Genomic DNA, 18667 nt, shown 5'->3' with positions numbered 1-18667 from the left:
ACTCAAGTAATTCAATGATTTTTTCAGACCCTGGCTTTTGGCTAGAGAGCTACTGGAATAAGGCTTTCTTTGCAGTTTGTGCAACCTGTAGCTTCTAGTGACTATCCGGAAAGGGGTGCCTGCCTGAGAATGAAACCAACACAGAGGAAGCAGGAAAAGAAAGATTTCTAATGACATCTTTTGAGTGCCTGAATTCATTGATGCCTGAGCCATACTCCTGACCAGTTGGTTACTTGAGTCAATAAATTTGCCTTTATGCTTAGCGAATTTGATTTGAGTTTCTGTCACTTGCAACAGATAGCCTTCTGCTAATACAGTAGTGAAAGGGTCTGACACATGGTAGGAATTTCGCAGATAATTGTAGCCTTCTCTTTACAATTTTTCTTTGCTTGGATTGAACAATATGTATTGCATTTCTATACAAACAAGGGATATATATATACACACACACACACACACACACACAATTTTTCCCAGAGAAGAAACAATCTGAAACTATAAATCAGATGACAAGCAATTTTATTTTGCAAAACAATCACTATACAGCAACAAATACATTTGCAAATTTTGATTGAAAAACATGAACTAACTACAATCAGCCATTGAAGAAATGCCTTTCTATGGTAACAGGCTCTAGAGTTATCAGAAGAAAGAAACCCCCCCACAGATTTGTAGCGGAGTGTTGGAACCTTGGAATCGCAGCATACAGAGTATACTTTTTGTTGTTGTTTTTTTCTTTTTGCTAAAGTTGAAGTAGATTTTCATGATTGACAGTTTTTGAGCTTAAAAATAAGCCTTTTCTGGCAGAGGGACTTGGCCTCAACCTACACACAGAGGCTAAAACTCCTAGGCCTAGAAAAACAAATATCAATGCTGATTTTACCACATCGATCTTGGAAGGAGTGCCTAGAATTTGCCTTTCCAAGCCATGAATCTACTTTATTTATTTATGTTGGCTACTTAGACCATGAATAGTTTATTTACCTCCTTTTTGGGGCATGAAAAATATGAGAAAAACTATAATTATAGCTATGCCAGAATTAAGCACATTGAGATTATTTCTTTACTACTACTGACATGTTATATTTTGGTTGATGATCCCATTTCTTGCTGTACCACTATAGGAGTGTCTGAAGAAGCCAGCTACCATTAGTACAGTCTTCCATCTAAGAAAGTTCTCTCTGTGACCTTCTTCAGCCATAGGTAGTTGGTGTTACACAGGCGTCTTGCTTGTGGGTGGGATTTCAGCCCATCACCCTGCTGGAACTCAGTAGGAGGATCCAGAGAGAGTTGGTTCCTAAATGAACATGGCCTTTGAAACTCATCATAAACTCGGATCTTTCCTGCATCGTTATAAGGTACCCAATTCTTGGCTGCAGGTGACCCAGAGAGGGTGAGTTCAATGGAGAAGTTGGCCTTTTAACTCTTCACGGCTCTGGATTAGTTATGTCTCCTTTAACAGGTTCTCAAAGGCTAAAGCCCAAGAGAAACTGGCATGAATAGATCTAGAACCGGAACTATGAAGCTTTAGTTTCTAGATCAGCGTATGGATGTCCCCACAAAAGTGGTGCTCAAAAAGCTTAATTTGTGTCATTAACCTTGAGAGTGAGGGCAAGATGGGTTCCACCACTTATCCCCATAAGAAGACATTCATCCTGTGTTTCTCTCTTTCACTGGTACAAAGATTCAGGTTTTTCATTGTTGTTATTAACATCATAGAGAATCACATTTCCATACAAAGGAAGAGCATTTACTCATTATAATTTTTCTGTGGTTTGAAATAAACATTTGTTTTAAATGCCAAATCTAATAACTTAATGCTTTACATAAATTTTATTTTAGACACGTATTTTTAAGAACCTGAATTTTAATATGTTGAGATGTTCTTTATTGTTAATTTTTATAAAAAACTTAAACCAAGTTGAAAAAACAAACATGTTTCACTTGTTAAAGTTGTTCTAACCAGTTGTTAACTTCTTTCTACCGAACTTCAATCACTATCTAACACTATCAAACATGTAAGAAAATACCGTAAGTTTCCACACGACTATTCTTCCTTCTATTTTCCGGTGCATTTCAAGGGAAGCTGATGGATAAAATGCCAGATTGGTCAAATAAAACCTCACAGCAATTATTAGGCGGAAAATAGACACACCCATTGTCCTACTCAGTAGTTTCTATCTTTTTTACTGTTATATGAAGTAACTGATTTAAATATAGTTTCCAACATGTTTGCCTATGTAAAACCTTTCCTTTGAGAGTGAATGGTGCACATTTGCTCCTGGAGTGTCTTACTGTGGATGTCACATTGGTTCCAATATTCAACGAGTCACAAAATGTCACCCGTGTCTCTCTGTTATTGCATTTCTTGAGTTCTTTCTCAGATGCTACTATTCTTCCTTTTTGCCTTACCCATGCTCATTATTTCTTCCTTTACATTCATAAATTGGTTTGGCTTAAATGAATCAAACACCTACCAGATCATTTGCCTGTAACTGTTCATAATCCAACCTACCAGCCCTGAGCAAGTAAATGAATAGATAAAATACTAAAATGCACCCACCCAGCCTGGTAACTCATTGCCTTATTCAGGCCACTGACTAATTCATTGTTTCTTCATAAGTCTAAGATGAATGATTTATGAGAGGATTTAATTCATTGATTTGTGATTTCTAGACTGTATATAAAGTCAAACAGTATTATCTACTCATAAGTAAGGTTAGGTCATACAGTATTCCTTTAAGCAGTGTTGGAGTCTTGAATAAAATGATTTTGACATCTGCATCTCAAGCATTTTGTAGCTATAGCTTCTCAAAATACTGTATTTTTCCTTTCTGATCAAGGGATCTTTACTTGGGGGAAGGAAGCCAAATCTCTTCTGTCAGATAATTTGATAAGCAGGTCCTATTTGGAAGAAGGGGATAACATGTCCCAAATTCCCACTGTTAGTTTCAACTTTAGCAAATGGAAAAAAAAGGGAAGAAGAAATATTAATAAGTCTTTCGTGAATGATTACAGAAATAAAAAGCCCAAACCATTCTGTGATTCAAAATAATTGAAATCCATAATTTTAAACCAACAATCTGTAAACCCTTTTATGTATAACTGGACTCACCCCCACAAACTCCATGTTGGTGAAAACAAAGAAAAATAAAATCTTCTAGCATCACGGGAGAGACTTGTATCTGGCACTATAACAGGGTTACAGCTTTGAGTTGTTACAGAAAGCAACTTCATGCTAAAACTTTTTGTCTTTTTAATGTATTTTTTTTAAATAGGGAAAGAACCCTGCTAACATCTACTTTCACATACCTAAAATTGCAACACCAAAGGGTGCAGGAGACACAGATACTGTGAATAAGGAAGTATAATATTCAAGTATATGAGGAAGTATCACAAATGGCCACAGAGAAATATATATATATTTATATCTATAATACTGTATCAAACAGATGGAAAGGGGGTGTGAAACTGGTAGTGTGGACACAGATCTAGCTGATAACTGACATTCTAACCAGACACGAGTCCATCCTAGTGCAAGTGCTTCATTCTTAAGAGAGCACTTCTGCACCACTTCCTCAACCGCAGCTCAAATGCTTCGAAACTATTTTTTAATTAGTTAAATAATTTATTGAATTGACTTATACTCTGATATAATTATCCAGGTCCCAAATGTTAATAACTTAATTGAATCTTTCTTCCCATTTATACAAAATAACACTTAAAAAAAAAAAAAAAAAACAACCTTATTTCTTACATGCTCTTCCCTTCCTGCCACCAGGCTCCTTGATTTCTTTTGAACCGGCAATAAGTTACAATGTGAAGCTTTTATCGTTTCACCCAGCAATAGAATAATAGTGAGATGAGCAGCTTGGATGTTAACAAGGCCTTTCAGAATGTAGTGGATAGCCTTCAGGCACATGAAAGGTGAAAATGCAATTTTTTCAAATAATAATACTCCATGCAAAACAGAGCAGAGCAAAAGTAATCGTCCAATTGTACTTAGGTAAAGCCAGTGTCTTCCTGTTGCAAATGGAAATCAAGTCAATTTCTGCATATGCTATTCCTGTTTTTAAATATAAAATTGTAACAATTACTAGAGTTTGGGAATGAGATTATATTTATTTTATGGTTTGTAAAGAATAAACATAACACCTGCTCAGAGCCCACTCCTGCCAAGAGCTCATGCCTAAATAGTATGACTTCAATGCTAAATGAGAAATATTCACAAGCCCTGCTTAGCGAGTGCAGCAGTGACATCCTCGGCCAGGGTGGCAAGCTGAGGGGATTCGAGCAGGTTGATGCTTCCCGAAGAGGAGACGTTGCTGAGTCGCCTTGGGGATGCCACGCTGGATCTGCCTGGGGATTGTGTGATGATCTCAGCCCCGTGGTCCACACGGGCCTTAGCGTGCTCTCTGAAGTTCAACTTCTGGCTGTCAATCTGTGTAAGACAAGCATCAGTCCCTGTTAATTCAAGCATCTTAACTAACCCCTAGATCTTTTTCTATATCCCAGAGCTAATGTGAATGTCACTTCTACTCAGCTCTGCCATCCCTACTTCCCATATGTTCAGGTCTTTAGTCTTGGACCCATGTTGATAAAAACCAACAAAAAAAAGGCGAGACCACTCATGACCTTGTTTCTTACCTTGACATTTCCACCTCCGGGTACATGGTGAGCATTGTCAAGCGAACCGACTTTAGCTTGAGCCTTTTCTTTGAAATCCAGTTTTACACTCTCAATTTTCACACGTCCACCACCTATGTGAGGAGAAAGGCTTTAAAATCCTTGCTGAAATGAAATCTTCTATTAGTGGTGACTATTTCCCAAAAATTATTATAGTAGATAGACCATTGTAAACCACAAGCTCAATTAGCTCTACTAGCCTCTGACCATAGATGTGAAAAAAAAAATCTTTTAAAATTTCTAGTCCATACCATTTTCCCCATGTCACTCAAGATAATGACATCTTTTTTGTACTATTGTATGAATTGCTTTACATATTAATACCTTTCTCCTCTAACCACTGTAACATAAGATATCAGAGGGGCTTCTCTTATCTGTATAATAAATAATCTGTGACTGCAGGTGCTGACCTGTTTTCTTCATATTCTCTATAGCTATTCCACATTCCACAGTAAACTGGTGAAAATCTTGCTGTTGTCAAGGATCATTGTGCTAACACTTCTTTATGAATTTAGTCACCTGATTCAGTTATTACAGAAGAGCTAGATTTAGGAATAGATGGGAGTTCATGACAATAGTCTTTTATACCAGTAAATCTCTGCACAGAATATTTCCTTGTCTATGTAAAATTTTTTTGTGCATCAAGACCCCAGGTAAATTTGAATAATTGTATACTTACTGTCTGGAATTAAAGAACGCAATATTTTCTTCTGTATTCTGGAAGAAAATAGGCAGTATGGCCCAAAACCTCAGTCATACTGTTGACAGGGCAGTAAAAGTCAGCTAAGTGTTTGTAGGCTTGAGTTATAGACAGGGGAATTATGAAGACAGGCAGAATGGGGCCATGTCCCTGCTGCCTCATGAATGACAGAGAAGCTAAAGCCAGGGTAGCAGTTCTGAAACTAGTAATAGAGACTCCATATAAGTAATTTTAATTCCTTGACTTGTTTTATGAATACCCCTTGCCAAAGCAAAGCCTGATTTCTAGACATGTTTCTAAGGCATTTATCAATTTTAATGAATAAATGTTTTTCAACTAATAAATCTTTTTAATAATCTTCTCCTGATCTTACTGGGCTTAATTGTTCTTACACCTTGTTTCTGATAACATGTGAGACGATGAATGGGAATACTCTAATACTTGGTTTAATTAAGATGATAAGCATAGATTATTAAAACCAATTGCTTCCTCATGTTATTCTATAATACAATGATATATAAAAATTGTATCAAAATTTCTCAAGAAAATTACAAATTTGATAGTTGTCCATTATTTACACATGAGTGGAGGTGGAGTTTAGCAAAAATACATGTAATACGTGATACTCGGAAAAATAACTCAAAATATGTTAGAGTCACATTTGAAAGAGGGAAAAATCCTTAGGAATTAAGAATATAAACTCTACTGTAGAGCACTAGTCCCATGACATGTTCTAGAAAATCAAGAGGTCCATAGTCAAATATGTTTGAGAAGCATTTATATCCTGCTGAGAATTTACAGTTCTTATTGACCTACTAAAGGATCTGAGAAATTCAACAGATAAATAGAATTCTTCAGCTTTGCTTACCCACAATCCTTATTTCACTTAATGTAGAAAAACAATCTCATGAAAAATCGTTGGAAATGCTGCTTTAAGTCCATGTAATTATGTATGAATACCTGGTCCAAAGCATTTTATAGACTACATATTTAGAAAGAGCTGCAATAAGCATGTTGAGTACATAGAGATAAATGTATCTTGTAATTTTTAACCTGTCCTATGATATACAGCCTATTATTGGTAATGGAGTTTACTGGTCCAAATGAAGATGTCCAAATTTCTAACTTAAGTTTCTCTATATAAAAGAATTAAGTATCAGGACATTGAAAAGTCCTTCCAATTGGGTATTTCACAACAACAAAACCTTTGCCTGTCAACTTCTTGAATCCAAAATAATATTCCTCAAGCCACTAACAGCATTTACTTACCTGGCCTGTGGCGGATGTTCTTTAGAGAGCCACATTTGGATGTCACATGGCTTAGGTCTATCTTCTTAGTAACAATCTGTACCTGTGTGAATCACATAAAAATGCTTAAAATAGTTTAGATTTGAACAAACCCCCTAAGTTCATACATCAAATCTAGAAACATGTACAAACTTACAACACACTACAACATATCCAGGAACCCAAACTGAAGCACATACACACATAGGGCAACATAATCTCCAACATGTCCTCCCACATGTTTGGTTGGAAAGAAGGACCCAAGTGGAAGAAAATCCTAAAACAGAAGATTGTATTAGTAGGAAACAGATCATGCCACAAAGGGGACAGAAACACCTGGATTAATAAGGCAAGAACGAAGCGACATCGTGTTAAACCTTTCCATAAGCAAAGAGCCAAGTGAAGAGATACATTATTTTTTTCAAAAGTGATTTTTACATAGAAGTGAACAACATTGGTAAAGATACAAGAAGGACAGTATTGCTTTAAGATACAGGAAGAAGAAAGCTGTAAACATTATGTCTTAGCTAAATGGAATTTTTCTTGTGCACCAGATTATTAATGAGAACAGCATTTTTTTTTCTTTTTGTGTTTTGTTGAAATTATTTCCTCTCCCAATATTTAGAATAGTGCTTCTCCAAGTGTGGCTCATGGTGCATTTGCATCAGAAGTATGCGGGGATTACTAAATTGGATGCTGTGGAAATGGGGCCAGGGACTCTGTGTGTTTGAATAAGTGATTCTTCTCTAGAGGAAATTTTAAGATTATTGTTTTGGAGGTTGGAAGCTCACCTACTTATTTTAAGTTTATTAGTTATCTCAATTTATCCTTTTTTTTACTTAGGTATTTTGGGTCCGCCTTCTGATCACTTCAAGTTATTTACTTGGACTGATACTGTTTCTGTGAAAGTACCAGGTGGTGAGACTTACAGTTAGGCCAACAGGGAGGAAGGCAACCATGTCCATGTAAACAGTGACCCTGAGGCTTAGCCCAGAACTCTTGGAGAAGCCCAGCAAACCTTGCTATGGACTTCCCATGGCAGGGAAATTTTTATGCTCAGTGGATCAACTTTGAACATCAGGTGACAGTTCCTGATAGAAGTCACTTGCTCATCTCTCACTGCTTGACTCCATCTCTGTCCAGTTGAGGAGAAAGGAGCCAAGAGTTATTAGACAGGTGAGAATTCTGGTTTTTGTACTCTAAATTATTGGAGTTACAGATGGCCAGAACCTAAAGTTTAGGTGACAGGATCTGGCTTGAGTTTGCCTGTTTCAATTCTGCCTCATCTAAGTTTGAGAGACATGGATTCATCTTCCTTTCCTCTCAGGATATTATGTCCACTCAATTTAAGAGACAGGAAAAATACCATTAAGACATGTATACCAGGACTTAAATCCTTTCACTTCGAATTAGAGAAGACCCATACTTCACCAGTTTTGTGTTATTCAAGGGACTTCTAATTCTCATGAATGATTTATCACAAAAGACTGACATCACACACTGGGTATTTTAAACTATATCAATCTTTGCCTCAAGAGTAATTTAAATGGAGCTAGAAAACTGTGTACCCAGGTGACTTTTGCAGGGGAACAGAGATAGCGTGAGGAAATGCCTTGGGGCCAAAGGCCAACAAACAAAATTGGCAAGTGAAGTGGGTTTTCCATCCCCCTGGAAACCATAGTGCACTCCATTAAGGTTTTGTTTCTTCAAACGAAAGCAAGAAGTGTGCTGGTGATCTTAAAGGGAAGGATGAGAAACCCATCACCGAAAATGCAAGGCTGAGAAGCTCCCAGATCAAGGGGACACGTGGGGCAGCAACAAGGCGGAGTGTGTTGGGAAGGAGGCAGGAAAGGAGACAGGGTGCTGGCTGTGCAGATGGCTCCACGCAATCAGGACAGCTTTCTAACAGAAGCTTCTACTTACATTTCCGCCCCCAGCAGAATGTTTGATGTTATCCTTGGAACCACATCTGGACTGAACCTTGCTAAAATCGATCTTCTTGTTTAAAATCCTAACCTAAAAGGAATTGGAGGTAACTTCATTGTGCATTTTTCTTTCAACAGCCTGGGTATAGGGAACCAGAATGGGTAGCGCCAAAAAGGCTCTAAACTCCCTTCCACCTACATAATCATTTAAGAGAAAAGCGAACACTGGAACTAAGGAGCAGATCTATCGTATAAAAATGAGCCTCTATTGTTCTGCACTCCTAAGGGCCAAGTGCTCCAGAGCCTTCTGTGTCCCAGTTGTAGGCAAGTATAATATGGAAGCAATTAGAGGAAGAGAAAATGAAAACTTGGATCATCTGGGGGGAGGAGGCTTCCAGTACTGTGGGCAACAGTGAGACTCAGGTTTACTCTACGGAAGGTCCAATAGTATAGTTCAGTGTAGGTCAGCCCAGGATCCTCAAGGATATGCCAGTGCCCTGCCTGCCTCTCTTTAACCCTGACAGTGTCAGCCATCACCATTATAAACTATCTTGACTTAACTGTATTATTGGGTCACATAGCACAGGGTCTAGTGAATGCTACAGGTGAGGGTCCTCATTCATTCAGGGGAAGAACCCCTGGTTTCCTAAGAGGGTCAGCAAGGAGGCTCTGGGCCTTCCCTGAAGGCGTGGCTCAGTGGCCTTTGAAATGCCTCTCTGAAAGCTGCTCATAGGTAAACAGGCATTGCCCTTGGGTGGTGGGTGTGGAAGCATTCTTTCTATTTGCAGAAGGTAGAAAACCAAAGAACTTTAGTTAGCTGACTTGCATGAAGTCATGTAGTCCAGGCCTTGGGTAGGTCCAACAGATTTGAGGTTAGGTGTTTTATTTCTACTTTCAGGAAGTTCAGTTTTATCTTGAAGACAATAGCAAATCCAGATCTGGAAAGATATTACTCTGGCATAATATAATGTGCAAAGTTAAAACTCTTGTGACTTCTTTGATGTGTCTTTTGAATTCTGCATGTTGTAGAGGCCAGATAAGCAAAGTTAGCACAGAAAGAAAGGTTTATTTTTATTGTTTTGGTTGGTTCGTTTTACTTTTTCTAAAGCTACTGTTCTTCCCTTCCCCCAATAGCTTAAGAGAAATCACATTTTCAATGCTTTATGGGACAGTTTATCCTCTTATTTTTTTTTTAAAAAAAAGCTAAATAAATTTATCTTAGATATACAGCTATGTTACATCTAGTATTACATCTCTTGATCTTTTAAAAAAGGATAAAAAATTGCAAGAAGACATGAATCCTGACTATTTTTAACTAGACAAAGCTTAAATCGCAGTCCTGCCTAACTAACATTGACGAGATAGCTGTCCCTTAAAGGGAAATATCATTGACAGCCCAAGGGAAGGGCCCCTTGTCAAAAATCTGAATTCAGAAGATGTGATGATTGGGCCACACCTTAGGGCATAATAAAAATTCCAGTTTCATAAAAGGAGGTGTATCACACAGTCTATATCTAACAATAAGTGTAGCTGTAAGCTCAGAATTTCATATAAACTATGATACACATACCTTTGAGTCAATAAAGACCATTACATTTCAAACCACAAAAATGTATTTTAGAAAGAAAATAATTTATTATGCCTAATAATACTTTTAATTTTTATCCATGAAGATCTAATTATTTGGCAATGAAATAGAATTCATCTAAGCCAGTTTTTTCTCTCATCCTTAGGAATATAAAGGGTCTCATATTGCATTAACAAACTTTAAATTAGAGATCATTAGAGTACCAATCAAGACACTCATTACAAAGTGATCACAAGCCAAATGTTAACTCTGATTAACTTGCTGCAAAAATGGAAATTCTAAATTTGGCTGCAAGAATCTGACTCTAACATTTAATCAACTTTTTGACAATTTTTCTGATTGCCAAAACAAGTTATTCAAACCCAAAGGCATCACACACATTGCTAGCATTATTTAGAGATAATTTAAATCTTAAAACTTAAATGTCGACTTCTGTTGATTTTTTCTGGTTTTCTAGATAGTCACAGATTTTCTAGTGAAACAACTAGCTGATTCTTTTCCATGGTAGACTTTCTTAACCTATGTCGGCTCAATCTATAATGTGAAGCCGACCTTTGACATGTGTTAATGGCATATTCTTTACATATTTCCATATTTGTAATAGCTTCATAGTATATTGCTTTTGTCTAAAATGAGGCCAAGTATGACATGTGCCATCTTGCTTGATGGCTAAGTAGACAAAACAAAACCCCTTTGCTCAATATGATTTACCCTCTAGCTTGACAACTGGCACCTGAGCACCCACCTTGTCTGTGTGACTCACATTTACGCCTTAGAAAAATTACAAAATACTTCATGCCAAAGATCTCTAGGATCATTTCCATTAATTAACACTTAGAGAGCTAATTCCACAAATATCAGCACTTGTCACAAACCTTTCCATAAAATAGAAAAATAGATGGCTGCTGTGAAGGATAAAGTTTTGGCAATAAAATAGAATTACCCTTCTAGATTAGTTTTGTGTGTGTGTGTCTCTGTGTGTGTGTGTGTGTGTATTTAAATGAAAGAGTTGAGTTTTAACTCTGTTCTATGGAAAGATCTAAATCAAATTTCTTTCTTTGAGAAGAATTATTTTCATTGAACTTTCGTTTTCCTAAAGCATATGTCAACAGAAAATCATTTTAATATTTTAGAGACTGTCTAAAAATATAAATAAAAAACTTCTATTTGGCAAATTAACTAATTTTCTATATTCATGATATGGAAGAAAAATATTTGAATAATCATTACCCAAATGAACTCTATAACACATTTTAACTTTTATTATTTTATTTTATTAAAAGTTTTACTTGAACTATTAACGCAAAATGGGGTGATCTGAAAGAGAGGCAATTTTTTCTTCTGCATACTTCTCAGTGGAAGTGAAACCAACTGGATCATCTTCCTAAAAGCTCTGCCTTATTCAAAATTCTCACCAACTCCCTATTTCCAATTAAATGAATCAACATTTCTTAGCCAGGAAGCCAGGGTTCTCAGCAAATCTGATTTTTGAGGCCTCTCTTAATACTTTACATTTTGGGCCAGACTGTATTTATACTTTCAAGTTCATCCCCATGCTTTCTTTATGTTATTATCTCTTGCTAGTAGAACCTGTAACAGATCATCTTTCAAGGTTCAGCCCAATCAGTCCAGCCACAGCAGGAGACTGGCAAAAAAGGATTTCACTATCATAGGAAAATATTTGTGACTTAGTTGCATACATAGTTGACAAATTACTATCATATTCTGAGGCAAACCATAGATATGAGATCTAAAAGTGACCTTATAGTCTATTTATTATTTTTTATTTTTGTTAATCCTCACCCGAAGATATTTTTCCATTGATTTTTAGGGAGAGTGGAAGAGAGAGAGAAAGACAGAGGGAAACAGTAATGTGAGAGAAACACATTGATTGGTTGCCTCCTGCACGTGCCCCGATCAGGGCTCGACCTGAGGAGGAGCCTGCAACCAAGGTATGTGTCCTTGACTGGAACTGAACCCGAGACCCTTTGGTCCACAGGCTGATGCTCTATCTACTGAGCCAAACCAACTAGGGTATAGTTTATTTAAATGAGATGGTGCTATATACAAAAACAGGTATTATTTTGTTCCTTCTATTCTACAAATTAAGAAATCTGAGGATATAAGAGGTCAGTATCTAAGGCAGCCGTGGGCAAACTACGGCCCGCGGGCCGGATCCTGCCCGTTTGAAATGAATAAAACTAAAAAAAAAAAAAAAAGACCGTACCCTTTTATGTAATGATGTTTACTTTGAATTTATATTAGTTCACACAAACACTTCATCCATGCTTTTGTTCCGGCCCTCCGGTCCAGTTTAAGAACCCATTGTGGCCCTCGAGTCAAAAAGTTTGCCCACCCCTGATCTAAGGTCATGCAAAATTTAATAGAAAAGGGGGGCCAAGAACTCAGCTCTTACATCCTGGTCCAATATTCTTTATGACAATATTCACACCTATTCAACAGTCATTAGAAAGAATGCATCTCACCATGCATATAAAATACTACATTCATTCTACTTTCAACAAACATTTTATTGAGCATCTACTGAATACTGAGAACAAAATGGACCTCATCCCTAATTTTATAGAGTTTATGGTCTAGTAAATGGGACAAGATCGGCATTAAATGACCATACAATAGAATGCTTAATTACAAATGTGGTGAGAAAAACTGGCTATAGTATGCAGTGTATATTCAGATAAAAGAAAAGATGAAGGGAGACCATTTAACAACTACTGTAGTGACATCAACAAGAGATAACGTAACCTGTGCTATAGTGATACACAATGTAGTAAGAGCTATTTGGGGCATCAAATCATTAGTTCTGATTTGGAGTGAAGGAAATGGTAGAAGACTTCATAGGAAATCCTTGGGGAAGAAGGAAGGAGGTGAAAGTGGAATCACTAAAATATAGTCAGATGAGCTCACAGTCAGGATCTAAAATAGAATGCTGTCAATTTATATCAGAAATGCAATTTTAATCTCTTAAATTAAAATCCATAAGGCAATAGAGATACATTTAGAAAAGATCTGTTAGGCAACCAAATAAAAGTTTCTCTCACATGGTCACAACAATTTTTATCCAATAGTAACCATATTTATTAATAGAAATAAGTATGTCCGGTGATTTTCATTATATTTTATAAGCTAGCTTTCTCGGATAAGTTCCAAACTCTTGGCCATAAATCAAACCAGTAACTCCATCTCCCTTTTTCTGTAAGAACTGTTAGCTTATATTATGAGGAAGGCATCATAATAATTAGTGGATTTTATACCTGGCAGCAAATACGTATTCATATGATTCTTACCTGCCCCCCTTTAGGCTGGTATTTGATGTTGTCTGTTGATCCGATTTTAGACTTGACATTCTTCAGGTCTGGCAGTGGTTGGTTAATAAGCCGAAGCTGCTTAGGAGTAGCAGGAGACTTTGGAGGAGTACGGATGATGGCGACTTTCTTCTCACTGGGCACCAAGATGGCAGATTTGGGGGTTCCTGGTGTGTGAGGGGTCCTGGGGTAGCTAGGGGTTCCAGGAGTGCCTGGGGTGCGTGAAGAGTAGCTTGGTGGGGTGCCAGGAGTGATGGCGGTTGATCCAGGGGTGGTGGGTGTTGAAGTGCCACTTTTTCCTGCTCTGCGAATCGGCTCTGACCCTACATGAACAAATAAAAAGCAGAACCAAAAATTCAGCATTAAAAAGCTCTCCTCAATGTATCCTTCTTCTCACAATTGTTAGCATTTATAATGCATTAAGTTTCTGAAGTATTTAGAGTAGCTATGAATCACAATGCTAAAAAATGTAAGCCTCCTCTTTTATGGTCATTACCTGGTACAGTTTTTTGAACATGCATTGCTGTCAATGCAAGAATAAAACTTGAGTTTTGCTGATTTTTCTTAAGTCTATTATAAATGTGTCAAAAATTGTTTTTACCTGGGTAATCATTAAGGCATATGGATATGCCATTAGTTGCAAAAAGAGTCTGCCCTTAATCTTATGTGGGTTTATATTTACTGAAGTTCCCTCAAATGCTATGCAGACCATTGCTCTGTGCAGTAACTTCATTCTGATATCCAGGTGGACATTCAATGTAAAACTGTGACTTAAATCACAGACTTTTGGACTATGTAGAAAATTATTGGATTACGTTTCAATGGTATCCCCTCATCTTATATGGAAGAGCACTGTGAGTTGCAAATGTGTTTATTGAAAGCCATTCAATGATGTCAGACATTGTCTACAATATCATGTATTTTCTTTATAAGGAAAGTTGTCTTAGTTCTTAATACCAAAAAAAAAAAAAAAAAAGTCCATTTATCTCCTTAGAAAACTAGGATGTTTTTAACATTATATTCACAGTAAATCTTGTTTCTGATTGTGTTTTCTCCTCTACCCTCATTACTAGTTTGGTAATTTGAAGTCAAATCAATAATCTCTCATGGCCAATTATTCAAGATATTGCAAGATACAATTTTTTTTTGGCCTCAATTTGACTTTAGCCTCACTTTATCATTTGACTCCTTTCCCCCATTTCTTATACTATGTTTGCCTCATATTATCTTTTAAAATGTATCTTGAATGACATTTCAAACCTTTTTTTTTGAAAGAATGATATAAATAAAAGTATACCTTACAAATTTCGAAACACTTTTGTGACCACCAAAATACCAACCAACCAACCAACTAAACAAACAAACAAAAACAAAATACAAAAAATATAATAGCTAGAGGGACCTCTTATTATCCCTAATTTAAAAATGAGGACATTGAGGCTCATTTACCCAGACAATATTGAATTCTAGCTTCTTAATATTTTTTGTTTTTCTTTTTAAATATACTTTTTATTGATTTTAGAGAAGAAGGGAGAGGGAGAGAGAGATAAAAACATCAATGATGAGAGAGAATCACTGATCGGCTGCTTCCTGCAGGCCCCCTACTGGGGATAGAGCCCACAACCCAGGCATGTGCCCTGCCTGAGAATTGAACCATGATCTCCTCATAGGTCGTCGCTCAACCACTATGCAACACCGCCTGGGCTATTTATCTTTTTCTTAACATAAAAATCTTTTCTCTTAGAATAATACATTGATTTCATTTATAGACCACTTATTTACATTATTTACATTGATTATACAAACTCTTTTGTTGTATTTTATAGAAAGGACATGATTTTTATTTTTTACTACTGAGTATGTGGTACTTTGTAAAAATCAATGAGTCTTCTAGAAATCCTGTAGAGAGGATAAAGATATGACTCATTAAGTTTTTTTAAAAAATATATTTTATTGATTTTTTACAGAGAGGACGGGAGAGGGATAGAGAGTTAGAAACATCGATGAGAGAGAAACATCGACCAGCTGCCTCCTGCACACCTCCTACTGGGGATGTGCCCGCAACCCAGGTACATGCCCTTGACTGGAATCAAACCTGGGACCTTTTAGCCCGCAGGCTGATGCTCCATCCACTGAGCCAAACCGGTTAGGGCAATGACTCATTAAGTTTAAAACCAATGAAGTGAAGAGGACATAGAGTCATCTAATGTAATTGACCATTGTTGCAGGAAGTTCTTCCTGAGAAGGGGGACAATTAATATTTGCTTAAATATTTACAAGTAGTGAGCTCCACAGAGCTTCTAAGACAATTGTGATGTATAGGCAACATAGAGCTACTCATTGGTCTAGGTTTAATTTCCTGGAGAAACAGAATAATTTTATTTCCTCTTTCAGTGAACAGTTTTCACATATTAATTGAAAGTTGCCCTATGTCCTTTTGGTTTTGTAACATAAGGGCAAAACAGGTAAACTCGTCAACTAACAATATGAAATGAGATATGAAGAGACTGAAGTGATAAATTAGTGTGCATTCTGTGATTTTTATTGCTTTCAACAAAATCGTATTTTGAGACCAGGATGATACAACCACACCCAACTTGCCTGTAGCTTCTTTTCTACAAAGCTTGTTTATGACCAAGTTTTGGATGCAGGCTTGAATCAATCACTATGTCCTTCTGCGGAACCGTATTTCTGCCTCAAATGTTTTCTCTATGACTTCCTCACCTCCGAATAACTCAGGTCTTTGAGGGAGAAGGATCTTCTCTGTATTATTTGTCACTGTACCCAGTGGGATCTGAACACAGGAGGTATATAATATATTTTCTTTTTAAAATAGTACGAATTGGATTCAGAATTGATCCAAGTGTGCTGAGGTGTTTGTTTTTGTTTGTTTGTTTGACTTTATAGAGATTAAGCTGATGTAATATGTTGGATGTGAATAACAATTTTTACTAAAGATATTTTTTAAAATAAGAGTCATTGCTATACTTTTAGAAAAAGGCTTTAAGCTTTGGAAAACTAAAGAATAAAGATTTTGAGTTACATCTGGAGAATGAGGGGGGAAATCACTAATATTATGCCATTAACACTGATGTTCAATAGATATAATCATTTTTATTGCAATAAATGATGATCTAGTCGTCAAAATGACACATTTGAGTGTTTCTTATATGTTCTGAAATTTAAAAAGGTTAAATTTAAGATACAAAAACAACTAAAAAGGGGTGGGAGGGGGTGAGAGAGGTCAATGAGGGGAAAAGGGGACATATATAGTACCTTCAACAATAAAGATTAAAAAATTTAAAATATTTACAAGTTACTTTATTAAATGGCACCCCCATTTATCTTGTCAGCTCCTCAATGACAATGTCTTTTCCTCCTTTGGGGCTAAATGAACTTCCGGTATAGCATTGTTCCTTTCAAATCTTTTCAATAGCTGTACCAACTGCCAGAATATTCTTGTGTGCAGTTAAAAAGATGACAGGCAAATCACACTCTTCTAATTGTCCCTGTGCCTTTTAGCTATTGCTATGTGGAGATGAAACAAACCCTTTCCTTAGAGTATCAGTTATGTTCATTATCAAATAATACAATGCAACATGCTTATGTAAGTAAAGTTAGAAAATCAAAATAGATTGACTCAGAACAAAAAAGCAATTTATATGCAGATACATTTTAAAGGGCAGAGCACAGTGGCTGGAAGTTGTAGATTTATGGAGGAAGTACCATTTGTTTCCATAGCAACAAATAGAAACATGATTCATGGTATACATTTGGGGAGTACTTGATACATTTGTCTTGTCTTAACACCCCCGGGGTTATGCCCAATTCCAACTCCAGATATCTGAGCTGAAGTCTTATCTCTGGAGATGATTAACTCTTAAATGCATTCTTTCCAATTTCATTTGAACACTTTATTTTTGCTAAGGAAAAAAGAGTTTTAATGCTTTCAAAGTTTTCCTAGCACATATTTCAAAGGATGTTAATACTTCATGAAGCTAAATGATGTAGAGCACAATTGCTCTAATGTAACAAACATGTTCATTGTAGACAAAAGCACTGTTTAAATGTCATGGTTACATTTCAAGTGGGCTAATTCCTAAAAATTCAATAAAAAGTAAGTGGTGAAGTCAACTACAACGTGATAGCAGTGGCAATTTCCACCATTTTGTAATAGATCTTAATGACAGATACTATTTTTTCAAACGTTTCCACCATTTTGTAATGATTTTTAAGTTACAGAGATACTGTACGATTTTCCAAGGGATTCTATAGAGCAATTCTCTGTAACTATTTCTTCCAAATAAATATAGAGAAGACTTTATGAGGACAGGTTGTGAAATGATCAGTGGGCTGACAGCCAAATTCAACCACTTACTAGCTGTATAACATTGGACAAGTTACACTTTCTAAAAAGTCAGTTTTCTCATTAGAAGATTTAATGAGGTTATTTATACCTAACCATTAGCTTTGTTAATAAAATTGTGTGGAAAATGTGTCTTAAGATTTTAGCATCTCCATGTCTCAATAAATGGTAGCTATTTTTGGTGTGATAGAAACATATTTGTGAAGGTAATTTGAACCCAGGCTTTACCGGATAGTCTCGGTAGCAACACAACATATAAGTAGGTAATGAATGATTAGAACATTTTTATAGTCTTTACAGATACGGTGATAACTACCAACCAGTACATGATGGGCCATCAGTCTAAAGAAACTGAAGCTCTGGCACAGAACATGCTCTGTTTACAGCCTGATTGGAAGGCAAATTCTTAACAAATTGAGCAGGATCCTAGGTTTTGATTGTTGACTTTCCAGTTAGATTTTAAGGGTTAAGTTTCTATAGCTATATATCTTCTAAACACCTGACTACAGGTTTTCTTAATTACTTCTTTCAAATTTATTTTTACTCTAAATGTGAAAGAAGAGGGAAATATATTCTGAGCAAAACAACTTTGTCCCAATCCCATTTAATGAATTACAATGCAGTATGTACTCATTTCCTCCATGAATCGTTTTGACTCAAATAGCTCTTAGGACCCCTCAACAGTCTAAATTTCCTGATCCTCAGGACAAATGCAATCTGATTTTAAAGCACGTTTTGACAAATGTAAGGCATACATACGTAAGTTCTGCTCTACTTGTGGGATTTTAG

The 18667-nt window shown here is 36.4% G+C and overlaps 1 protein-coding gene across 26 annotated transcripts in view; it reads right to left on the bottom strand.

Annotated features, from left to right (window-relative positions):
* Window positions 1-502: 502 nt before the first annotated feature.
* The window catches only part of MAP2 (microtubule associated protein 2), a 231219-nt gene continuing 213054 nt past the window's right edge, over window positions 503-18667 (bottom strand). For 17 of the 26 annotated variants that reach the window (XM_070422009.1, XM_070422006.1, XM_070422013.1 and 14 more), the window contains 5 exons: window positions 13495-13835; window positions 8597-8689; window positions 6656-6737; window positions 4648-4760; window positions 503-4441 (listed from right to left, as the gene is read on the bottom strand). In XM_070422009.1, coding sequence (XP_070278110.1) covers window positions 4226-4441; window positions 4648-4760; window positions 6656-6737; window positions 8597-8689; window positions 13495-13835 — 845 coding nt within the window. In that variant the 3' untranslated portion in view covers window positions 503-4225. The remainder of the gene's footprint in view (window positions 4442-4647; window positions 4761-6655; window positions 6738-8596; window positions 8690-13494; window positions 13836-18667) is intronic. The other 9 variants (XM_070422017.1, XM_070422023.1, XM_070422021.1 and 6 more) reach the window with 1 other exon arrangement.

Source organism: Myotis yumanensis, unplaced genomic scaffold (genome assembly GCF_028538775.1).
Source record: "Myotis yumanensis isolate MYYU_CA2020_CCGP unplaced genomic scaffold, mMyoYum1.0.hap1 SCAF_8, whole genome shotgun sequence".
Taxonomy (NCBI): domain Eukaryota; kingdom Metazoa; phylum Chordata; class Mammalia; order Chiroptera; family Vespertilionidae; genus Myotis; species Myotis yumanensis.
Note: the sequence above shows the minus strand (reverse complement) of the source record. Positions and strands in the feature narration are given on the sequence as shown.